Here is a 25,845-nt window from a genome sequence, read left to right on the forward strand (position 1 = left end):
TTTTTTTGAGACGGAGTCTCGCTCTGTCGCCCAGGCTGGAGTGCAGTGGCGCGATCTCGGCTCACTGCAAGCTCCACCTCCCGGGTTCACGCCATTCTCCCGCCTCAGCCTCCGAATAGCTGGGACTACAGGCACCCGCCACCACGCCCGGCTAGTTTTTTTTTTTTGTATTTTTAGTAGAGACGGGGTTTCACCATGTTAGCCAGGATGGTCTCGATCTCCTGACCTCGTGATCCACCCGCCTCGGCCTCCCAAAGTGCTGGGATTACAGGCTTGAGCCACCGCGCCCGGCCTGTGCTTCTTGCCACATGCATATTTTCATGGCTGTAACCACAGAAGTGGATGTATTTTATATTGTGCTTCTCTTGCTTATTACATCAGAAGCATTTTCTGTGTGGCTACAAGCGTCCTCATGATCATTTTTGTTGTTGTGTATTTCATCCCCTTATTGCTGCCGAATATCTTTTTTTTTTTTTGAGACAAAGTCTTGCTCTGTCACCAGGCTGGAGCACAGTGGCGTGATCTCAGCTCACTGCAACCTCCATCTCCCGGGTTCAAGCGATTCCCCTGCCTCAGCATCCGGAGTAGCTGGGACTACAGGCGCGCAACACCATGCCTGGCTAATTTTTTGTATTTTAGTAGGGATGGAGTTTTAACATGTGGGACAGGATGGTCTCAATCTCCTGACCTTGTGATTCACCTGCCTTGGCCTCCCAAAGTGCTGGGATTATAGGCGTGAGCCACCATGCCTGGCCATCCTTTTTTTTTTGAGATGGAGTCTCCCTCTGTCGCCCAGGCTAGAGTACAGTGGCGGGATCATGGCTTGCTGCAAACTCTGCCTGCCAGGTTCGAGAGATTCTCCTGCCTCAGCCTCCCGAGTAGCCGGGGTTACAGGCATGCGCCACCATGCCCGGCTAATTTTTTGTATTTTTAGAAGAGACGAGGTTTCACCATGTTGGCCAGGTTAATCTCGAACTGCTGGCCTCAGGCGATCCACCCGCCTTGGCCTCTCAAAGTGCTGGTATTACAGGTGTGAGTCACCACACCCAGCCAAGAAATCCTATTAAAGCTAAGGAATGACCAGAGATCCTTTTGCCATAACGGGCTGAAGTGAGGAGCCAGGAGGCAGCCCCGACTCTGAAGAGCCGTGGAAGGGCTGTGAGATGGTGTCCTGCGGGGCTGCTGGGGGTTCCTACCTTCCCTGAAAATGTTCATTTCTGGGACTGGCAAGTCGAACGGCTCAGAAGACTGGGCACCACCGACCTGTGGAGCTGAGGCTACAGTGGGTGGCCCGGGCACTCCGGAATCAGGGGCAGGAGCCCACCCTGTGGCACTCGGGCACTCGACAGGTCTCACACAGACTCATCTTCTCTGCTCCTCTTATGTAACTCTCCCCTCCCTGCTCATCGTATTATTTCTGAGGCCTCCTGCCAGATGTGAGGGGATTTCAGACTGACTCCCAAAACAGGAAAGCTGATTCAGCCTTCTGCACCATTTCAAAAGTCTGAGCCCAGAATGTTGTTTCCACACAAAAACAAGCGGAGTGACTTCAAGCAGAGAATCAGTTTTGAATAATGGTCCTGGACTCTTAGAAATGTCAGCATAATTAAAGTGAAAGGCTCATTCTATACTACGGGAAAAAAAGAGCTACAAAAGACACGTGGGGCCACTTGGAGCAATGTGACTGCGGCCTGCAGAGGAAGTGATGTACCATCAGTGGGCAATCTGCGTGCGGCACTGTGTTTCCCAGGAGAAGGCCCTTCATGGGTATTCAGGGTAGAGCGGTCACCACGTCTGCAAACGACTCTCAGAGAGGGTGAGCACGCATGGGTCAACGTGCCCACATATAGATGAGTAAGCATGCGCATGCAATCGCCTGGGCACTGGGGGTATCTTACCATTCTTTCCAATTTTTTGAAGGTTTGCAAACTTTTCAAAAAGTAAAATTCCCAGTGTTACTATCTTTTTATTCTTTCCAACTTTTATTTATTTCATCACCCAGGCAGTGAGCACAGTAGCTAATAGGGAGGTTTTTCATCTTTACCTTCCTCACTCCCTCCCTCCCCACTCAATGAGGCCCTCGTGTCTGCTGTTCTCTTCTCTGTGTCCATGTGCACTCAATGTTTAGCTACCACTTATAAGCGAGAACATGTGGTGTTTGATTTTCTGTTCCTGTGTTCATTCATTTTTTTTTAGGAGAGAGATTAGGTTGAGAAAGATTTTATAAAAAGATTTTTTAAGTGCTCTTGAAATAACATAAAACCACAACTTTTTAGCTATTGTCTAATTGTAGATCTAAACCCATCCTAATATTATAGTTCAAATGTTAAGTCAGCTTTTAATTCATCTACAATTATAGGACTAGTTACTAAAATGCCCAGTTTTGTCATAGTTTATTGATACAAAGACAATCCTCCTTTAATCATCAAAGGATGTGTCCTACTCTATTATTTTTCTTACTTTAAAAGAGTTATGTCTCCAAAATGCTCCTAAACTCCCCAAAGAATTTCTGGATATTCTTGTAGTTTAAATACAAAATAAAATTCAGAGACAGAACTGCTATAAAAAATCTAAAATTAAACTTAAAAGATTCTAAATTGATGTGACTAAAAAAAAAAAAAAAGCAGTGTTTTTGCTGAATATGATTAATTACGGTACTGCTGCTGCTGAAGGCATCAGTGTTTCCTGAAGGCCTCTGGTCTCAGACACCCATGTGAGCAATTCCCCTGGCACAGGAGCCAGTGTCTACTGAAGGCCTCTGTTCTGAGCACCTTCCCTTGGTGCAGGAGACTTGTAAGGCAGCCATGTGATGACCCCCATGTAAGGCCATATCTCTGCTCACACCACTGAGGAAGGAGCCATGTACTCCCGGAATCTGTTCTCTTAACTCCCTCTTCCTTTTTCTCTTTAATTAAAGTGTTGACATTGATACAGACTGTGGCAAAAGGATTTCTGCCCTAAGTGTGAGCTCAGTACTGGTGCTGCTGCAGAGGCGGGGCTCCAGGGAAGTGTATCCACCACATTTCCCCAGCAGGACCCATGGGAGTGACTCCCCAGGCCCTCCTGCCCGCCCCATAAGGGCAGCCGTGAAGCAGAGGCTCCCCCGAAATCGCAGGCAGTATTTGCTGTTTATGTGAACGTGCACTTACGGGGCAAACTCTTGTCAAATTGTTCGATTCACAGCTATAAAGCAAAAGCCAACCCACGTAGGAAGGAAGAGCTGGGGGCTCATATCCCTCACTCAGGCCAGAGACAGGCAGCTGGAGGGAGACACATCCTCCCTGCTTCTATGTACCATGCAGCCCCGCAAATACCAATGTGGGATTTCTTTACTATACCTCAACACTGAAAGGACTCTCCTCAATTTTCCCAGCTTCTGCTTCCGGCAGAGGATTTTTGAGGGTCTGTAAAAATAATGCCGCTTTCCTTTTACGTTCTGCTTGAAGCTGCTTCTCTTTCGACTCCTTAGACGCCTGGGCCAGCTTTTCCCGGGCAGCAGCTGCGAGGCGATCTTCCAGCTTTTGCTTTGCTTAAGGAATAAACAAAGAGAAAAGAGAAGTTTAGAGCAAGCAGTATTTTATCTGATCTTAATTTTCACAGGTTGCAAAAGCGTCATACGATGCAGTCAGTTAAAGTTTCTGAATAGGTACATACATCGGACAAATCAAATTTTGAAAGAATTAGTTTATAACGTGCCCTTTTTTGGATATTTTACTTTTAGAGTTAGAAGGCTGATGAGACTCTATACTAACGAAAGCTGGAATAATGAAAACCTCAGAATGGCTCTCAACATATATCCAAAATATTCACACCAGGCAATGGATACTCTATGAGAAGTGTTTTATTCCAAATGATCCGACAGTTGGTTAGTTTACACACAGGAAGTACAGATTCAGATGTACAGGCATGAGTACAAGTTTGCTCAGGGAGAACGCCACAGCACAATGGAAGTTCTTGATGGTGGATTGTGGTTGAAAAATGGTCTTTTTTTTTTTTTTTTGTGAGACAGAGTTTTGCTCTTGCTGCCCAGGCTGGAGTGCAATGGCGCGATCTCGGCTCATTGCAACCTCTGCCTCCCGGGTTCAAGCAATTCTCCTGCCTCAGCCTCCCAAGTAGCTGGGATTATAGGCGTGCGCCACCATGCCTGGCTAATTGTTTTTTTTTAGTGGAAACGGGGTCTCACCATGTTGGCCAGGCTGGTCTCTAACTCCTGACCTCAGGTGATCCACCCACCTCAGCCTCCCGAAGTGCTGGGATTACAGGCATGAGCCACCTCGCCCGGCCTGAAAATTGGCCTCTTTTAAATGTTGCTTGATCTGAATGTGTGTATACAGGAAAAGCAATTTAAGAAAATCAGTTAGAATAGATAACAACCACAATGCAGCAACCATTATTTGACTGCTTTAATGCAGAATAGAATTTATTTTGGAGTCAGGATGGGAAGACTATATGCTGTCCCCATGCTACCGGCAGTGTTGGAGCGGGTGTGGTGGCCACGCTGTGGCCCATGAAGATGAGCTGCAGCCCGAAAACCAGCTGGGTACACACCACCTTCAAGGGCCCAATGGTTCTGTTGGGAGGCAGCCTCACGAAAGGGCATCTCCTAGTTTGGTTCCTGAGCTGGGAAGCAAGGCTGAGCCTTTTACCCTGGGGCTGCCAGCCAAGCGCAAAGTGAGCCTCCATTAATGCATTCCACTGTGGCGCATGAGGGCTAAGACGGCCAACTCAGTTTCTTCGAAAACAAACTGCCAACGGCACTGCATTTGAGGTTCAGTGAAGAGCAGAGCTCATTCCTCTAACAGAGAACGTTTCAAAACCTCAGACATGTTACACAACTCCCAAATGGGTCTGATTTCCAAAGGCTTCAGATTCTAGTTGGCAGCCTTGAGGTTTTTTGGCTTAGCAGATAAATCTTATATTTATGTATTTCCTTTCTTTCAAGAAGTTTAAAAGCTATCAACAAACCTTGCTTTGCTTCTAGCTCCTCCTGGGTAAGTTGAGGCTTCTTCTCCTCAACAACTACACAGGGTGGGGCAACTGCTGGGTTAGTGTTTGCAGCACTACTAGAACTTTCTTGGCCTTCTTTGCTTTCTTCATCATCATCACTGTCATCATCTAGCTTAACACGATTTTTTTCCAGGGGAAGCAGATCATTTTCTTTGGCCTTGATTGCAAAGCTTATTGGAGCAAAGGAAGCTATTGAGGAAAGGTGAGAATTATGATACATGTTACAGAGTGGAAATCTTTGCAGGCCCTGCTACCCACCTGAGCACAGGCTGCTGGGAAGGGGATGACCAGCATGGAGCCACATCATACACAGGGTCTCTGGTGGGGACGCCATGCCATCAGAGCAGACCTGGACAGACATGCACTGCACGGCGCTGGGCTGGGGCAAGCCCCTGAACTGTGCTGTGAGAACGACACTGACTGGGCACTGCATGGCAAGGGCACACTTGCTGATGCCAGGGCAGTCACCTGCAATTTTAAATGGCCAATTCTTGTCATTTCTCTCTCTTTTCTTTTTTGAGATGGAGTCTCGCTCTGTTGCCCAGGCTGGAGTGCAGTGGCACGATCTTGGCTCACTGCAACCTCTACCTCCCAGGTTCAAGCGATTCTACTGCCTCAGCCTCCCGAGTAGCTGGGATTACAGGCGCCCGCCACCACGCCCGGCTAAATTTTTGTATTTTTAGTAGAGATGGGGTTTCACCGTGTTAGCCAGGATGGTCTTGATATCCTGGCCTTGTGATCCACCCGCCTCGGCCTCCCAAAGCGCTGGGATTACAGGCGTGAGCCACTGTGCCCGGCCTCATTTTTCTTTAAAAAAAAAAAAAAAAAAAAAGCTCACGGCTCAGCATATATCTAAATTTGCTTCAGAAGGCATATGATGTGACTCCACTATAAACAGGTCTCTTTCAAAAATTCCCCATGATACAAAATAGCCTTTTCTTACAAACCAAAAATTACAGAATCCATGCCTTTATTCAGCAAACATTTTTACCTACTTTGTGACAGGCATTATGTTAGACCATTTTCCACACCTGTAAGAAAATTTCAAACCCAGCGTAACAAAAATTTAGAAGCAATCCCTCCTCCTAGAATATCCAGAAAGTTTAATTTAAGGGAAATATGGAGGCCCTGAAGAAAAAAAATCATCTTCCCTGCCCCACCACTCAATGAACACAGAGTCCCTTTCTCTTTCAGATGCTGTGATAAATGGCTCTTGACAAGAGCTAACTGGTTGCAATAAGATACAGTATTTTAAAAAACCATTAGTTGTTATTTATGAAGAATATTCAAGTAACCCACAATGAAGGGGATGCTAAGTGCACCGCAAACCAGGTGACTGAGAGGGAGGTGGGTTCTGGGTAAACAAGGAAGCTTCTGGAAGGGCTGCAACTTATGTTTGTGATGCTCTGCGGCACACGGCGGGCTACCTGGCCGGCCCCTGGGGGAGGTCCTCCCGCTTTAGCAATTTACGGCTTCAAACCCGGTGTGACGTGAAGTAGACAGTTAAGTATGTGATAGCCCGGACCCTCTGAAATATAACCACTTTTCATCAGCAACTGCCTCAAGGGACAGGGCACACACCAAGACACTAATACCGGGAGAGCAGTACTTTATAACGTCAAAATAATAAGGAGCAGGGCCGGCAGCTGAAGCCAGATGATGAGCACATGTGTGGGGCGTGAGTGGGCATTATATGATATTGTTTTCGTACATGTTTGAGATTTTCCATAAGAAAAAAAAAAAACTGACAGGGCACAGTGGGTCATGCCTGTAATCCCAGCACTTTGGGAGGCCGAGGTGGGTGGATCACAAGGTTAGGAGTTCAAGACCAGCCTGGCCAACATCGTGAAATCCTGTCTCTACTAAAAATATACAAATTAGCTGGGTGCGGTGGCGGGTGCCTGTAATCCCAGCTACTTGGGAGGCTGAGACAGGAGAATCACTTGAACCCGGGAGGCGGAGGTTACAGTGGGCTGAGATCACACCACTGCACTGCACCAGCCTGGGCGACAGAGTGAGATTCTGTCTCAAAAAACAAAACAAAAAAAAACAAGGGGCTAGACTAAAACATATCACGAAATGATTTAATAACAATTATTTCCAAACCATTTCCCCAAATTAGAAAAATATGCAATCAACAAATAAGAGTATTAAGATGAAAGCTTCTGGAACACTTTCTAGTGATGCTTATTTCATTTTACATTTTATTTTCTTAATATTTTTTGAGACAGGGTTTCACTGTATTGCCCAGCCTGCAGTGCAGTGGTGCAATCATAGCTTATTGCAGTCTTGACTTCCTGGCCTCAAGCAATCCTCCTGCCTGAGCCTCCCGAAGTGCTGGGATTACAAGCATGAGCAACTGTGCCCAGCCTCAAGTAGACATTTTTTGCTTTTTTGAGACAGAGTCTCACTCTGTCGCCCAGGCTGAAGTGCAAAGGCGTAATCTCAGCTCATTGCAACCTCTGCCTCCCAGGTTCAGACGATTCTCCTGCCTCAGCCTCCTGAGTAGCTGGCATTACAGGAGCTCGCCACCATGCCCAGCTAATTTTTTGTATTTTTAGTAGAGATGGGTTTCACCATGTTGGCCAGGCTGGTCTCGAACTCCTGACCTCAGGTGATCCACCTTGTCCGGCCTCTCAAGTAGACATTTTAAAGCTAGTATCTATACATACCAAACACAAAGCCAAAACCACAGCTACTTACACTAAGAGTGGCCTATGGCACACGGCCCACAGGCCTCCCTTACTCAGCCTTTACAGCTCCACAGAACGGACACTGAGAGGCTTCCCATTTTACAGATGGGAAAACTGAGGGTGAAAAGATTAAGTAAGTTTCTCATGGTACCTCAGGTCAGTGCAGGGAATCAGGAATTACTTCTTTATGTGGAATTTTTCAATCACAAAATTGTTGCTTCTGCCTAGAATCCTCCTTGCAGATCACGTGACAACACATGGAAAGCATGTCCTACCGCTTCAGCGAGTGGTCTCATGCTGCATTCAGAATAAACCCAGTTCCTTCCCAAGGCTGCCACGTCCCTGCGTGACCGGGGCCATTGCTCCACGTTTGCACTGCCCCTCACCTCTGCTGCCGGCCTGCCCTCTGCCTGAGAGCTGCCTGCTCTTCTCCTGTCCCTTTCACATTCTTCAAGGACCAGCCCCTACGAGGCCTCCTCAGACAGACCTGCCCCACCTCCTTCCTGCACACCACTCACTACGATCTGCATTCAGGCGATGACGGCCCACTATCTCCCAGGCAGTGGAGGACGGGACCAAGCGGGGACAGATGCACGGCTGACATGGCATCGGGCACCCCTGAGTGAACCCTCCGTCTTCCGTAGCAAATAGGTTTCTGCTTTTTAGCTAACAACTCTTATTGCTAACTTCTAACTTCAAAAGTAATATACATTTTCTATGGGAAATTTTGAAAGCATATGAGCAAAAAGATCAGCTGCAATCCCAATACGGAAAAAAATCATCTGAACATCATTGGTGGATTCCTCGGCAGAAGTGTACAATGGTACACGTGTGAAAAGTGAGGGCACAGCTCCTTGTTTCATAACCTGCTATTTTCACTTAATAAGCAACTCCTTTTTTATTTTTTCTTTGAGACGGAGTTTTGCTCTTTCACCCAGGCTGGAGTGCAGTGGCGTGATCTAGGCTCACTGCAACCTCCACCTTATAGTTTCAAGTGATTCTCCTGCCTCAGCCTCCCAATTAGCTGGGACTACAGGTGCCTGCCACCACACCTGGCTGATTTTTGTATTTTTAGTAGAGACAGGGTTTCACCACGTTGGCCAGGCTGGTCTCAAACCCCTGACTTCGTGATCTGCCCCCCTCGGCCTCCCAAAGTGCTGGGATTACAGGCGTGAGCCACTGCGTCCGGCCCCAGCAACTCCTTTCTTTACTGTGTAGACACATTTCCGTGTCAACTCAGACCACTTAGACAGCAAAAAGTAGTATGGACATGCCAATTCACAATTTACCATAACTGCTTCCAAGGTTTTTTTTTTTATTTAAAAAAACAAACATGCCCTACAACAAACATCCATGTATAGACATCTTGGTAAAACACGTTTCTAGGAGTAGAAGGTCATTTTCATTTAAAATTCAGTCCATATTACTGGGTTGTATCAACTTACACTTCAAAACCAGTACTCCCACTGCCCACAGCCTCTCTATCACTGTTCCTTCAAAACCAGTACTCCCACTGCCCACAGCCTATCATTGTTCCTTCAAAACCAGTACTCCCACTGCCCACAGCCTCTCTATCATTGTTCCTTCAAAACCAGTACTCCCACTGCCCACAGCCTATCATTGTTCCTTCAAAACCAGTACTCCCACTGCCCACAGCCTCTCTATCACTGTTCCTTCAAAACCAGTACTCCCACTGCCCACAGCCTCTCTATCACTGTTCCTTCAAAACCAGTACTCCCACTGCCCACAGCCTCTCTATCATTGTTCCTTCAAAACCAGTACTCCCACTGCCCACAGCCTCTCTATCACTGTTCCTTCAAAACCAGTACTCCCACTGCCCACAGCCTCTCTATCATTGTTCCTTCAAAACCAGTACTCCCACTGCCCACAGCCTCTCTATCACTGTTCCTTCAAAACCAGTACTCCCACTGCCCACAGCCTCTCTCACTGTTCCTTCAAAACCAGTACTCCCACTGCCCACAGCCTCTCTATCACTGTCCCTTCAAAACCAGTACTCCCACTGCCCACAGCCTATCATTGTTCCTTCAAAACCAGTACTCCCACTGCCCACAGCCTATCATTGTTCCTTCAAAACCAGTATTCCCACTGCACACATCCTCTCTATCATTGTCCCTTCAAAACCAGTACTCCCACTGCCCACAGCCTCTCTATCACTGTTCCTTCAAAATCAGTACTCCCACTGCCCACAGCCTATCATTGTTCCTTCAAAACCAGTACTCCCACTGCCCACAGCCTCTCTATCACCGTCCCTTCAAAACCAGTACTCCCACTGCCCACAGCCTCTCTATCATTGTTCCTTCAAAATCAGTACTCCCACTGCCCACAGCCTCTCTATCATTGTTCCTTCAAAACCAGTACTCCCACTGCCCACAGCCTATCATTGTTACTTTTTTTAAACTTTATCAATTTGAGAGGCAAAAAATAAAAACCTGTTAATGAGGATACATTGAAAAAATATATTTACTGGCCATCGATTTTTCTTCTTTTTGGAACCATCTTTTCATGTCCTTTGTCTATTTCTCTAGGTCAGTGACTGTCTTTTCTTATTGATTTATAAAAGCTCTTTCTATAGTAAGGATGTTAACCTTTATTTTTATGTGTTAGCAATTACTGCCATTTCTGTATTTGTCTTTTAACTTTATTCAGGCCAAGCCCCCATTAGACCTACTAATCTTTCCCCATGATTTACAGCTTCAGTTCTTAGACACTTCTTTCCAGCTCCAAGATTATTTCAAAAAATTACCTTTATATGTTTCTACTTTTCTAGTTTTATTTTTTACATTTAAATACTGGATTTATATGGAATTATGGTTGTCAAGTATGTGATGTCTTATTATTTTTCAAAACGGAGAGCCTGTTTTTCCAACATCAATTACTGTTATACTAAAGAAGTTTCATCATAAAAATGTGAGAGAATGTTGCTGCTTTCTCAGCATCTGAGAAAGCCATTCATCTGTTAATATGATAAACTGTACTAGAAGATCTTCTCATTTTGTGACATACTGGGATTCCTGGAACAATCCTACTTGCTCATAACTTATTACTATTTTCATACATAGCTGAATTCAGTTTCTTATCTTAACATCTATACTTGTAAGTGATCGTGGTCTACAGATTGCCAAGCTTTGAGAGCTTCATTCTTTTCCATCTTTCTTAATGCTCTGGAGTGGCTTTAATGATGTAGGCGTTCTATTTCTTGAGGGTGAATTAACTTGACCTTTAATTTGTCTTGGCTGACTGCCTGGGTTTAGAGGTATTTCACTAACCAATTATTTTCAAAATTCTTTCAGGTCTATAGATCTATGTCGGTTCCTTATTTATGAAATAATTTCAGCAACTCATGTTTTCTTAGAAAACGTTATTTTTCACTGATTTTCAAATTCATTCAAATTTGAAATAATATATGTTCTTCATATACTTTAAAGATACCTATAATTTTTTTCCTCTGTCACACACGCTGGAACGCAGTGGCGTGGTCTTGCCTCACTGCAACCTCCATCTCCCAGGCTCAAACAATCCTCCCACCTTAGCCTCCAAGTAGCTGGGAGGCCAGATGTGTGCCACCAAGCCTGGTTAATTTAATTTTTTTGTAGAGACATGGTCTCACGATATTGTCCAGGCTGGTTTCTACCTCCCAGGCTTAAGTGATCCTCCCACTTCACAGCCTCTGTGAGGAGCTGGTGCTACAGGCATGCACCACCATGCCTGGCTACATTTTTGTAATTTTAGCAGAGACGGGGTTTTGTCATGTTGCCCAGGCTGGTCTCGAACTCTTGGACTCAAGCGATCTGCCTGCCCTGGCCTCTCTATGTGCTGGGATTATGGGCGTGAGCCACCACACTCCACAGCAATTTATTTCTAAGCAATCTTTTCCACGTCTGATAATCAGTAGCACAAGTTTTATATTTTCAGTTTTGTAGAATACAAATTAGAGACTTAAAGATTTTTCTCCTGTTACGCAGTCTGTTTCAGAGATGCCCATATGCCTGGAGGCTCAGCTGTGTCTTCCGAACTTTGGAATCTCTGTGGGGGCGATGACATTTCTGTCTCCGCATCTATTCAGAGAGAGGCTGGCCTGTGCTTTTGAGAACTGAGAGTTAGCATGAGTTTTGTCAGATACTGAGTAGATCTCTGTTCAGGTGTCTCAGGCTTGGGTGGATGGAGACGGGAAACTTCTGGGTGTGCTGTTTTGTCTGCCAGGTGCCAGGACAATCAGGGAGGTGTGGAGAAGGCCATGCTGGTTGGCAGGAGCCTTGTGTGCAGGGCTGCTCCTCTGCAAGCCCCACAGCTGGCAGGGGTCAGGCGCCTTCCCTGGGCTCACAACCCCTCTCCACGCCCCAGAGCTGGCTGCGTCAGGCGCCTTCCCTGCGCTCGCAAACCCTGGGGCAGGAGGCAGGTTCGGGCTGTGGTTTCTTTCTGGGTGTGAGAACGGATGAGGTACTGCTGCCTCTGGGATGCCCCCAGCTTGTTCCAGCCTCCTGACCACCCCTCTGCGGCTGACGGTCGACTCCCCTGGGGTCACCGCCCTGAGTCTCAAGGGCACTTCTCTGCGAGCTCCAGGTGTGCTGCCTTACCCTGACATACAGACAGTACCTCCCCCTGCTTTCTAGAGCAATAACCATTTTCATCCTCTACTTATTACAATCCTTTGGTTATTCCAATGAGAGTCTGCGGGTGGCCGGGAAGGGTGAGAGATGGATCATTTGTGCTCAGGTAACCTCCTGGAATGAGAGGCCCAAAGACACACATAGTGAATTGCCTAGTTAACAGTTCATCCACACGGATTTGGTTTTGCTAAATGATCACCATTCTCATACAGCAAGGCATCTTTATGCAAAGAATGGTCCTCTTACCACCCCAGCCTACTTCCTCAATCTCTCGTCTCCACTCTCCCTTTCCTTCTAACCCAAGAGCTGTCACCTCGCCCCACTGCCACACCTGTCACACTCCATTCCAGGCCACCAATGCCACCAGAAATCTCTGAAGTCGCTCCAGTGGCTTAATTGCATCGCAAAGTCACCAGACTGGATAAAGTTATTCTGCTGACCTGAAACCTGTCAGTTGTACCAGCCCCTCCCCCAAAGGGCACGCCTGGACAAGCTGGCCAAGGATCCTTCACCAGCCACCCCCCTAGTCACTGCTGACTACCTACCACATCTCAGCACAGGGCCGGGCAGCTCGCACCATGGGGCTCCAGCCTAGGGCTGCACCCCCGCCTCGGTGCCTCCCGTTCCTCTCGCAACACCAGCTGAACGCCTCTCCTCCACAGAACCTCCCTCCTGTGGGGGAGCCCACCGCTGCTCCACACGGGCTTCCATGAGGTTCCTGGCTACGGGGCCTGCTCTGGCCTTTGCTTCTGTCTGCTTTTTAATTGCACTGGCTTTTTATTTTTACGTGCATGTGTGTCCTGCAACATGAAAGTCTCCCTCCAAGAACATAATAAAGTAACTGAAATCGAGTGAGCGAAGTATCGCCTGGCAGAGATTCTCAAGGAACCTGCTTTGACAAGTAAGTAAATGAATTTCATTGGTACAACAGTTTGCATATAAATAGCTTCAGAAAGTCCCAGGGAGTATGAAGGATTATTTGAAACTTTCTGCAAACGTCCAGTACAGTGAACAGACTTAAACAGACACATACCTAAGGGCTGCTCACACCCACGTTACCTCCAGTGCCACGCTAGGCAAGCACGACACAGCGCAGAAGGCGGAGGTTTCGCCGCAGCCACCTGCGGGGGCCGCCAACCCCAACCCAGCCTGCAGGTGAGGTCGCCGAGGATCCTGCGCTTGCCGACTTACGGTGGAACGTGCAAGGCCAACATGCAAGTGGCAGCGTACCTTTCACCAGCTTCCCGTCCGGGACGGTCTTACTGGACGACGCCTCCTTCTTCCCGCCTGAGCCTGCCCGTGCTCCCACCTCGGCCGTGTCTTCAGGCGCGCCGTCCTCCCCAGTGTCACTCGGCTTCTCAGGAGCAGAGTCTGTGGGAGCCTCTTCCGGTGCGGACACAGCCTAGAGATGAAATGTCACTATAAACTGTCAGCAAGAAATTATACAGACATTTTCAAAAAAGAGAGATGTATACAGTATGTATGTTTCACTGGACAATGGCAACTGTATATTACTGCCCAAGCAGCACTGGGAATAGACTTCCATATCCAGATCTGCTATTTTTTCTTACAATAGAATGTATCAAAGAGGAGCAGAAGATTTTCTCCTGTCTGAAAAAACACTATACTCTTTGAAGCCCTAATACTGCCTTGGGAACCAATCTTCGGTACCTTTTCTTTGGACGCTGATTACTGAGAATTCTTTAAAAATACCAATTTATCCTCATCACCTACAGAGGAGTCAGTTTCTTTCAGTGTGGGCCATGCCATCGGAGATAAAGGTCTGAAGAAATCTCCTGAGAAGCAAGGTCCATGTCATCTCTTCACCAAAACTGGCTTTACAAAAATGTCAGAGTGTCTGTATAACTGAGAAGAGCAGAGCAAAGGCAGAAGACGGGGCTGCGGGACAAAAAGCACTTCCAAGGGCACCAGCACCACGCCGGGGACCTGGTGAGGGGGAAGGGCGTGCAGGAGCAGGCAGAGACCATGCTGCAGGACACCCCCAGCAGCAGCTGGCCAGGTGTGAGGCGCCCACATATATATATATATATATATATATATATTTTCTTTTTTGAGACAGTCTCACTCTGTTGCCCAGGCTGGAGTGCAATGGCATGATCTCTGCTCACCGCAAGCTCCGCCCCCCGGGATTCATGCCATTCTCCTGCCTCAGCCTCCCAAGTAGCTGGGACTGCAGGCATCTGCTGCCACGCCTGCCTAATTTTTTGTATTTTTAGCAGAGATGGGGTTTCACCATGTTAGCCAGGATGGTCTCGATCTCCTGACCTCATGATCCGTCCGCCTTGGCCTCCCAAAGTGCTGGGATTACAAGCATGAGCCACCGTACCTGGCCATATTTTATATATTTCACACATGTTAACACAACACATGCAGGGTACCCGGCTGTCAGGAAATGTAGCTAAAAACTGTAGACAGCCAAAACATTGAACAGCTGAAGGAACAGGATTTTTTTTGTTTAGAATGTGCTGGACAAACAATCATCAGTACTGTGAATGTGGGCAGATGCTTTCAATAGATCAAGTTCCAGAGCTAAGGGGGACGTGAAAGATGGAGTATGCCAGACACACATTAAAGAAAGGTGAAGAATCACCCAGCCCTTTCACCTGTAGGAGAATAAACAGAAAGTGACTTCTGATCTGGAAGGCAGAGCCACCTGTAACAGCTTCACGGCCTCCCTGTGTTCAGACACGTACCTGCGTGCTATCGCCCCCTTCTTTCTGGAGGAAGAACTGCTTCTTAAACTCATAATAGGCATTATACTGGTGCCATGGCTGCAGGAATTCAAATCTGAGCAGAAGGAGAAAGAAAATGGGTCATTTACCAACATAAGCACACTGAAGTAACAACAGGCCCTGTTCTCCTAGCTCTTTACTGATCTCCACAACCCCACAAGGTGGTTACTATTACAGCTACTCATAGACGAGGGAGACGGCATACAAGGGGTTGAAATCGCTTGCCCGGGGTTACACAGGTCACACGGCAAACTGACAACATATTTTTAGGCTTTACTAGCACTGAAGCATGGGACATTACTTGGTTTTTAAAAAGAAGGGTTTGTGTCTAGATTTTTAAGGCAGATTCTTGAAAACCATGAATTATAGGCTTTTATTTTAGGTAGCTTCAAAATTCTTTTTTTTTTTTTTTTTGAGATGGAGTCTCGCTCTGTCGCCCAGGCTGGAGTGCAGTGGCCGAATCTCAGCTCACTGCAAGCTCCGCCTCCCAGGTTTACGCCATTCTCCTGCCTCAGCCTCCCGAGTAGCTGGGACTACAGGCGCCCGCCACCTCGCCCGGCTAGTTTTTTGTATTTTTTAGTAGAGACGGGGTTTCACCGTATTAGCCAGGATGGTCTGGATCTCCTGACCTCGTGATCCGCCCATCTCGGCCTCCCAAAGTGCTGGGATTACAGGCTTGAGCCACCGCGCCCGGCCCAAAATTCTTACTTAAAAAATGAAACAAACAAAAAACAGGTAACATAATTTAAAAACACCACCCCAAGTCTAAGCAATTTAACAAGCCAATTTTTTTTTTTTTTTTTTTAGACAGAGTCTTGCTCTGTCGCCCAGGCTGGGGTGCAGTGGCCGGATCTCAGCTCACTGCAAGCTCCGCCTCCCGGGTTTAGACCATTCTCCTGCCTCAGCCTCCCGAGTAGCTGGGACTACAGGCGCCCGCCACCTCGCCCGGCTAGTTTTTTGTATTTTTTAGTAGAGACGGGGTTTCACCGTGTTAGCCAGGATGGTCTCGATCTCCTGACCTCGTGATCCGCCCGTCTCGGCCTCCCAAAGTGCTGGGACTACAGGCTTGAGCCACCGTGCCCGGCCTAACAAGCCAATTAAAAAATGTATTTATCTAAAGACATTGGTTGGGTGTGGTGGCTCATGCCTGTAATCCTAGCACTTTGGAAGGCCGAGGCAAGTGGATCACTTGAGGTCAGGAGTTTGAGACCAGCCTGGCCAACACAGTGAAACCCTGTCTCTACTAAAATACAAAAATTAGCCTGGCGTGGTGGTGCGCACCTGTAGTCCCAGCTACTTGGAAGGCTGAGACAGGAGAATTGCTTGGGCCCAGGAGGTAGAGGTTGCAGTGAGCCGAGATCACGCCACTGCACTCCAGCCTGGGTGACACAGTGAGACTCCATCTCAAAAAAGACATTTGAGCCAAGAAAAGGATTAAAAATACATAAAAAAAAATTCATTCTGTACCTACATTTTTAAAAAAAGGCTAAACGAAATCCCCAAATGCCATATACCTAACATACAAAATTCTTCTTCTGACCTTTGATCATTCTTGGCACGAACACTGGTCTCAAACTTCAGGCCGTTCCTGGCGACATACTCGGCTAGCTTGTCAATCACAGGCTGGACGTCGGGGGGCGGGGGGATGATGGTGGCCACGGGGGCAAGTGCACTGTGGGAGAAGAGTCTGTGAGGCCCCTGGGCCTCAGGGGCTCGCCAAGCTCAGTCCTGGCTGCTCGGAGGTCCTCACCGCCTCAGATGTCCAGAGAGACATGTGAGTTACAGTATATAGGGGAGGCTCTTGTTGAAGGTGATGCATACGACAGAAACTAAAGTCAACTAGACAGGATTATTGTCGAGTGAAAATGGGGATTTTAGTGATAAAAGGTGCATTTTTCCTAGTAATTAACATTTCTCCCCAATCACAAGCTAATTCTTAGAAATAAACAAGAGTAAGTTTTTGTTGTTGTTGCTGTTATATTAAAAAAAAAGTCAGCAAGCATGATTCAGCTTTCTTCATTTCCTGTTTGACTTGCTCAGCATGACCAGAAAGAGTCGTTTTTACAGAAACTCCCGTGTTTTATTACATTTCCCAAGAGCCTCCTTTCAAGGCCGGGCATTCCAGGCCCTCTGGTAAAGCACCTGTCTCCTCCTCGTCCCACGAACACTGGGGGCCCTCGCTGTTGGGGAAGCTAGGGCTCTGCCGATGGCTTCACAGGTTAACTAAAGTAGCTGCCAGGCCCCCGCAATGGCCAACAGCTTGGGAGACTCATGAAGCACCCCAACATCACCTTCCTCAACTTTACGAACCTGCATGTTTTACAAACAACTGCAGTTTCACTGCATACTGATTTTGCCTAGCACAGCTCAACTGAGACTCTGACACAAAGCGCAAGAACAGATGCTGGAGATCTGGGGCCAGCGTGCAATGTGAAATGAACTCAACTTTATAAGAGGTTTAACTTCAACGCTAAAAAGTTTGTGCTACGACCATTTCTGTTTTCCTGTCAACTTTGTAACTTGGGGATTTGGAATAATAACTACTCAGATAATGGGGACCCCTATATGTGATCCAGATTATAAGCCCCCCATGGAGACACAGACGGCTCCAGTGACTGCAGTGCTAAGTGACCCACACAGCAGGCACCGGCGGACCCTGCTCCTACCTTGTGGTGGTGGTTGTGGAGGTGGCCCCGCTGCTTGTCTCCGTCGTGGTTGGGGGCGGCGGTGGCGTGGTCCCAGGAGGCGGTGGGGCAGTGGTCGTCACTCCGGGGGAGTTAGACACGGTCACACCAGCAGGAAGGGTGCTGTAGTAAGTGGCCACATCGATTCCGGGAGGGGGCGGCGCCAGGCAGTAAGTGCCATCCGGTAGCATGTAGTAGCTGTAATACATGGCTGCCACGGTCGCTGTGGAGACACATTGCCCGGGAGTGAGCGTGGCCAGCGACAGACTGGTCCGTGAGTCTGCAACACAGTCACAAGAGCCTGTCCCCCGGCAAGATGCAGCCTTGCTTCTGCTCACTTCCAACCATGCTGTTTTCTAGATTTTTCTGATACAAAAATGTTGTCTGTGCCATACGCAATTTAAAAGAACCAGGCAAAGCCACAACACACATCCAAAGACAGATGGAAAGTGAACAGCATGAGGATGTTCAAAGCCACCAGACGTGAATATTCTCTAGACAAATTAATATTCTCCTTAACTTCAAAATGTGCAGGTTGGGAACAGTCTCCTCTCTTGCGGCAACCAGTCACCCCTTTGCTCACACGGCTCACGAAGGCCACCTATGCTCCTAAACGCACATGTGAGGAAACGCCTCTGGCTAGCTGCCTGCGCTGACATCAGCTTTCATTCTCCAGGCACACTGCTCCCTCCGTTCGTTCACACGTTAATCCGGAAACTACCCCCTCGGTAAGGCAGGTGCTCCTGGCAACCCCGGTGTCAACCCCCGGCCCCAGCAACACAGGCTGTGCGGGAATTTATCCAGTAAATAAAAGTTCCCAGGGGCACTGAGTCTGCGTCTGGACCTTTCCATCACAGAGAGTGATGTACGCCATCTTCCCCCCTATTCTGTGTACACATGCAGGTATCTGTAGGGCAGTGGCATGCTGTCTTAACAATTAAAAATCCTGTACATTTATCCTTTTTGGGGCTAAATGTTCGGAACCATGAATCGCAGAAGATTCAACGATTACTTATGAAATTTAATTTCCAGTCCTGTTGTAGATAAGCAAGTAGTTCTGACTACACACAGATTTAATTTCCTCTTTATTAGGAGATGGCAAAATTATTTTTCTAATTAAGAACTTTTATCTTCATTTTCAAATAATTCACCTTGAAACGATAACACTGAAAAACAGTGAAAGCTTAACCATGGTTTCCAGTAATGTATGCTATGCAGAGAAACATTTCAGAAGTACGACTTAGACTCTCTTGACCTTTCCGTCATAGATTGGCGAGGCAGCATAATTCCTACGTACTATAGGCATATTCTCCAGCTGCCAACGACTTATTTAAATTAATTACACACGATGAACTCCTAAACCGTCGTTCTGTAGCTCCATGTTATATACCAACCACCATGACACAGAAACAGCAATACTCCAAATTTTCAAAATAAGGTAAGTGGGCTCAATGTACTCCACATTATCGTCTACACAGAAATATCTGAGTACCATCTCTGAGAAAAGGCCGGGGGCAAGGATGAAACCCTTGGAGGTCAATGGGAGGAGGCTGACAGCAGGGCAGGCACCGTCTCTGAGGTCCTACGGGGCAGGTCCTGTCTTCACTGTCTCTGTAGCCTCTGCGCTGAGCACAGAGTACGTGCTGGACCGACGAACCGACCTGATAGTCCAACAAAGGCTTTCCTATCAAAATCAGGAATCCAAATATAAGCACTTGCTTCTGTAAGAGACAACGTCGTCCCTGGAAGAGGGGAGCTGCTGCTTCCATCCACTCCCTGCTGGAGCCATCAGGCTACTGTGTATGGGCCAGGGTGAAGCCAGCACTCCAGGGGAGACAGCGCAGCCCACTGTGTGCTTGGCTCTGGGGAGGGCTGGGCGGAACCGACGCCACTACTGACTGGCTACTGTCAGGTCTCAAGCCTCCCACCTCAGCAGGAAGGACGGAAACCCCATGTCCTGCCCTGGACAGTCAGTCTCATCCCTAAAAAGAAGCCCAAATATGTTTTAAACTGGGGCCACAAAGGAAGGGATCTGAATTCATAAAAACAAACAAAACAAAACAGTTTATAATTATTTCAACTAGTAAGTACATATTACGCAACTCCAACCTGATACCTGCATTCTTTATGTAACTGTGTAAAGTGCAATCACCCTGGAACACAACAGAGATGAAGAAGTTATTTTCAAAGCTAAGCGCCATTTCTTTGAAAGAACCCGCAGACTGTTAGACTTTATGACCTTCCTGAGCATTCCATCTTGTTAAATAAAAACGAAGTGTTAAAAAAAAATAGCAGTGCTGGCAAAATGGCAGACTACTCAGAGACTCATCCACTACAAACGTCAAAAACGTTGGCTAAAATATAATGAAAAATTTAGCCTGGGTGCAGTGGTTCACATTTATAATCCCGGCACTTTGCGAGGCTGAGGTGGGAGGATGCTTCAGGCCTGGGCAGTATTGTCAGACCCCATCTCCAAAAAATAAAATAAACTAGCTGGGCATGGTACACACCTATCGTCCCAGCTACTTGGGATGCTGTGGCAGGAGAATGGCGGGAGCCCAGGAGTTCGGGGCTGCATTGAGGTGTGATGGCACCACTGCGCTCCAGCCTGGGTGATAGAGTGAAGCCCTGAGCTGAGCTCACAAAAAGAAAAAAAGGCTGTCTCTAGGTGTAAAAATGAAACAAATCCCCAAATCTGAAAACACCTCCAGGGACATCCTAGCCTGGGTCCCCAACTTGCTTCAGAGGCTCCACACAAAAACCACCCAGGCTGACCATGCTCTGGGCACACCCTTGACCCAGACCCAGGAGAGTCTCATGGAGGAGAGCTGTGAAGCCGAGATACGCGCAGCCTCTGTGAGCCGGTCTGCTACTAGCCACTGCTGCTGTGACCTCTTCCCTGTGATTCTCTCCAAGGTTTTAATCAAATTTGAAAATCGTCCTGCTTCTCAAAAGGACTCCAAGAGAAATAAAGTATGTGCTGTTCAATGAGATGAAAACACTCATCTGTCGGCAGACGGTGGAATGTGGAACGTGGGGCGTGTCCTGTGGCACTGCCATGCTCCGAAGTGGCCCGGGAACCAGTGCCGCAGGGGTGCATGAATTCCGCTACACTGCTCTTGGGTTGCCTCTCCCAGATTCCCATTTCGTAGGGTATCAGGGATGTGAAGATCTGAGGGAGGACATCAGATCCATCCTTCCCCAGATGCTGTGGCCCTGGTGGGAGGCAGGACGGGCACAAGGCATCTGGAACAGCCCAGGGCCAGTCTCCTGAAGGGCTTCTGCCGCTTGCCCAGCCCGCTCCTTGCCCTGGTTTCTGGTCCCCAGGTCTCTGTCCTTGGCACGGCCTCACAGGGTCTCTGCCTGCCACGAGAGGCCCCTATTCAGCTTATCTCCAGTGCCACTTCTTTTGGGAAGCCTCTGCCTCCTTGGCAGACTCAGGAGGCCTTTGCTCTGGGCTCACGTGGGACCTCACGTGGGACCCTGTACACAATGCCCTAAGGTGACTCCTGCGCCAGCCACCAGGACTGGGGTGCAGCTATGGCCCCAAGGACTCCACATCTCCAAATAGTGACCACAAAACCTCAGCAGCTCGCACAGCTCCTGGCATGAGCAGGCCCTCAGTAAGTGTCTAATGTGTGAGTTCATGCCAGCTGGTGGCATGGCCTGGGCTGCTTCTAAAATGCCTCAGTGCTAAAATATCCCGCAGTGACCATGAAGCTGCTTGACACATGCCCCACACAGTGGCAGCACCACACAGCTGACAGAACCCTTTAACTGGACTGAAGCCCTTTAAACTGACTAGCAACTACAGCACACAGGGATTTTGTACACAGCCCCTTGTATGTTGTATACAGCAATTCTCATGAACACTAAACTTTAAGAATTTCTGGACTAGAACAGGGTGAGAACAGAATTAGAATCTACGAGCTGGGCTGTAGTCTACAAACTGAAGTCTGGGCTGGCAAAAGTCACATCAGCTTTACAATAACTGTGCCATCACTAGTCATAAATGGGGGCGGGCACAGCGTGCCAACAATAACTGTGCCATCACTAGTCATAAATGGGGGCGGGCACAGCGTGCCAAGGGGCTCCTGCTGTCCTCAGGCTGCCACGACATGCAGGGAATCTCCTGGGCTTATCGTGAGGCTACTTCCCAACAACCTCACCATACACTGACAACACCGTGAAATGGAAAATGCACTGAATCCACCTGTAGCCTACCCAACATCATGGCACAGCCTCCCCTGCCTTAAATGTGCTCAGGGCACCTACAGTAGCTGATGGCTGGATGAAATCATCTAACACGAAGCCTATTTTATAATAAAGTTTTTAGCATCTCAAGTAATTTACTGATGCTCTACTGAATGCAAATTGCATTTGCCCCACCATCAAGTTGAACCCTCAGTAAGCTGGGACCACATATATTTTGTTAGGTTTGTTGCTGTTCTCAGGATTTTATATTGAATTTCCCAAAAAAGGACTAGGTTTTAAAGTAAGTCAAATGCTGATGTAATGTTACTCTAATAAACACTATGAGTACTACGAAAGCCTACTCCAAATAAATCCAAGAAAGGAATTCCAACAGGTACCTACACAGTCCCTAAAGGCAAGTATAGCTGTACGACGAGAACCAAGCTGCTTAAAAGCAGGAAGCACATTTGTAAGTCCTTCTTCCCCAATACTGCCTCCTCTGAAACATGCAGAGCTACTTAACACAGGTCAGAGAAATCTGCCTAATTATCTCCCAAGGCCCCTCTATTCAGCTGGCTTCTTACAAAAACCAGAGCCAGTTTCCTGGTATCTCCGCATGATCTTAATCTCGTGTAAATTCAACAGACAGAACAGAACTCCTGTGCTGAGAAGGTTCTTAGAGAGGAGGAGACTGGTGAGCAACCACCTTTCCGGAAGAACTAAGTCAGGGAAGATGAACAATGTGTGCATTAAGAATAAAAACAGGGTCAGGCGCGGTGGCTCAAGCCTGTAATCCCAGCACTTTGGGAGGCCGAGACGGGCGGATCACGAGGTCAGGAGATCGAGACCATCCTGGCTAACCTGGTGAAACCCCGTCTCTACTAAAAAATACAAAAAACTAGCCGGGCGTGGTGGCGGGCGCCTGTAGTCCCAGCTACTCGGGAGGCTGAGGCAGGAGAATGGCATAAACCTGGGAGGTGGAGGTTGCAGTGAGCTGAGATCGCGCCACTGCACTCCAGCCTGGGCGACAGAGCGAGACTCCGTCTCAAAAAAAAAAAAAAAAAAAGAATGAAAATAGGCTGGCCAGGTGGCTCACGCCTGAAATCCCAGCACTTGGGGAGGCCAAGGTGCAGGGATCACTTGAGGCCAGGAGTTCCAGACCAGCCTGGCCAACGTGGTGAAACCCGTCTCTACTAAAAAACACAAAAAAATTAGCTACTTGGGAGGCTATGGCAGGAGAATCACTTGAACCCGGGAGATGGAGGCTGCAGCCAGCTGAGATCAGGGACAGACTGCCTCCAAAAAAAAAAAAAAAAAAAAAAAAAAAAAAAAGAATTAAAATAGTTAAGAGTTCTATGGAGATAAGTATAGATATTCTGAAAAAAACACACCCATCCGAGTAAGCCCCTGGGTGTCAGCCAGGCAAATGTCACTAGCTGAGCATATCTGAGAGGCAGCAACAAGCCAGCCCTCCTGTCTCCCGGCTCTCCAGCCATCCAGAGCCAGACGTGGCCTCGCTGCTCCCACAGCCCCAGGCTCTTCCTCAGCACCAGCCATGCCTCTATCTCCTTTCCTGGATCTCTAAATCCTGTTGACAGGGACTCTTCTAAGTTCAATGGCTTTAAATTCTATTTATACCTGATGGCTGCAGAATTCACATCTCCAGCCCTGAGGTGAACTTGAACTTGTGCGTTAACCACCTACTCAATGTTCCCACTGGGACGTCTCATCCATATTTCAAGTCGAATGTGTCCAGAACAGAGCCCCTGATTTCTCCCATGCCTCTCTTCTGTAGTCCCTCAACACAGGAGGTGGCCACACCCCTCGTCCATCCAGTCCATCTGTCAGACCCCATGGCTGATGCCCCATGATTCAGCTCTGCGACCTGCCCTCCAGCTCCAGCACCTCCTGCCCTCCACGTGCACAGCTCTGCCCCGGGCTTTTCCGCCCTTGCCTCCACAGTTTCTGCCTGAATCCCTCCCACGGTGACCTCTCTCAACCAGGGTCAAGCTAAGTCCCTTGTCTGGGAAGCCCTCCTGCAAACCCACTTGCCTGCTTCTCCCACCTCATGTCCCATTGCTGTCCCATCCCCCACCCTGCACATGGTAATTGCTGGGCTCACCTGCACTTCCTCTGGTCTCTGGTCACAGGAGGCCTCCCCGACCCATGATGCCAGCACTGCTGGCCTCCCCAGAACCCTGGTCCCCTTGTCATGGCCACTTTCTCCATCGCTTTTAGTCACGTGTCCACTGTCACTGTCTGGCTCTGCCCTCCAGAACATAAGCTCCATGGCAGAAGGAGCTTTGTCCACTGTGTTCCTGGCATGGCAGAGCATGATGCAAATCGCTCAAAGCCTGTACAAGTTACACAGGAGAGAATGGGAATGAACATGGCATGAGATTTTGTTTTTTTTTTTTTTTGAGATGGAGTCTCGCTCTGTTGCCCAGGCTGGAGTGCAGTAGTGCAATCTCAGCTCACTACAAGCTCCACCTCCTGGGTTGATGCCATTCTCCTGCCTCAACCTCCCCAGTAGCTGGGACTACAGGCGCCCACCACCATACCTGGCTAATTTTTTGTATTTTTAGTAGAGACAGGGTTTCACTGTGTTAGTCAGGATGGTCTCAATCCCCTGACCTCGTGATCCGCCAGCCTCAGCTTCCCAAAGTGCTGGGATTACAGGCGTGAGCCACAGCGTCTGGCCGGCATGAGCTTCTCCATGGCAGTAAAGGCTCCTGCAGATGGTGGCACCCAGCACCCACATTCTTAGGGAAAGTCATACCCATCCAGCAATTCTAGGTCCTTCCAAACTACCTGTCAAATGGGAGGGCAACATTAAGGCATTTTCAGATATCCAAGAATTTAAAAAACTTTGTGTTCCTATGTACCCTTCCTTGGCAAACTACTGGAGGATGTGCTCCAGCAAAATACAGAAGTAAACATACAAACAACAGTAACAGGAACGAACACAGGAAAGAAAGACAAGTCACAGAAAAGTACTGGCTACAGGCTCAGAACACCACTGTTCCAGGCGGGGGACACAGAAACCCAGCTGTCAATTTCACCAAATGCACACTGCAAACAAATGACCCACACACCAGAGAAGCTGGCTCCACCTGGATCCAGCAGCAGCAAATGAGGCATCAAAAGTCAAGACCTGCTTAAAAGATGGCACCATTACGTGAGTCTACACTACAACAGCGCTGTAGGTCCTCAGCGAGGAAGTCAGCACAGCTCCGTCTGAGAACTGCCCCTCTTGCCTGCATTCCCTTCCATTCTTTGTCCACACGCACACTGACTTCTCAGAGATACAGAGTGGGCTGCATTGCGAAGATGATGTGCACGCTCCCAGTCCTCACCTGAGATCTCTCCAATTCAGGCTAATGGTTCACCAACATATGCAGTCATCGGTAATACTAGGCATGTACATGTATCAGTGTGTCAAACAGAACATGCAATATGCAGCAAATTTCCTAGACCATAACCGATGTTCGTTTATTTCCATTTAATTTTCAAGCTGGATTCTAGGAGGAAGCTGCTGAGAGCAGATTTACCCTAGCAGTGCTGGTGAGCCAGGTAGCCGCCTGCTCTGAAGCCCACAGCCTGACCTGCTGCCAAGAGCCACTGTTCCCGGCAGGCTTATTCGACTGCTGGATCAATGTCAGAATACATTGTTATCATGGCAATTCCACTATTTAGTGTAAAATTCTACAATACTACTTTTTTTTTTTTGACAAAAAAAAAAAAAAAAAAAAAAAAAAAGCCTTACTAAAAGTTTTACTACCATCTGAAGATACAGATCCCTGAAAGAGGTATTTTTAGTTCCTTCAGACTGTGGCAGACTGTTGATTTGAGACTCTTACTCTGCTTACAGTTAGAGTGCTGCCTT

The 25,845-nt window shown here is 47.9% G+C and overlaps 1 protein-coding gene across 5 annotated transcripts in view; it reads right to left on the reverse strand.

Moving 5' to 3' along the window:
* Positions 1 to 25,845, reverse strand: part of SFSWA (splicing factor SWAP) — a 92,973-nt gene that overhangs the window by 31,479 nt on the left and 35,649 nt on the right. For 4 of the 5 annotated variants that reach the window (XM_011756289.3, XM_011756285.3, XM_011756288.3 and 1 more), the window contains 6 exons: positions 17,748 to 17,988; positions 16,622 to 16,753; positions 15,043 to 15,136; positions 13,559 to 13,730; positions 4,966 to 5,196; positions 3,339 to 3,529 (listed from right to left, as the gene is read on the reverse strand). In XM_011756289.3, the coding sequence (XP_011754591.1) occupies positions 3,339 to 3,529; positions 4,966 to 5,196; positions 13,559 to 13,730; positions 15,043 to 15,136; positions 16,622 to 16,753; positions 17,748 to 17,988 (1,061 nt within the window). The remainder of the gene's footprint in view (positions 1 to 3,338; positions 3,530 to 4,965; positions 5,197 to 13,558; positions 13,731 to 15,042; positions 15,137 to 16,621; positions 16,754 to 17,747; positions 17,989 to 25,845) is intronic. The other variant, XM_011756286.3, reaches the window with a different exon arrangement.

This window comes from Macaca nemestrina, chromosome 10 (assembly GCF_043159975.1).
Source record: "Macaca nemestrina isolate mMacNem1 chromosome 10, mMacNem.hap1, whole genome shotgun sequence".
NCBI lineage: Eukaryota > Metazoa > Chordata > Mammalia > Primates > Cercopithecidae > Macaca > Macaca nemestrina.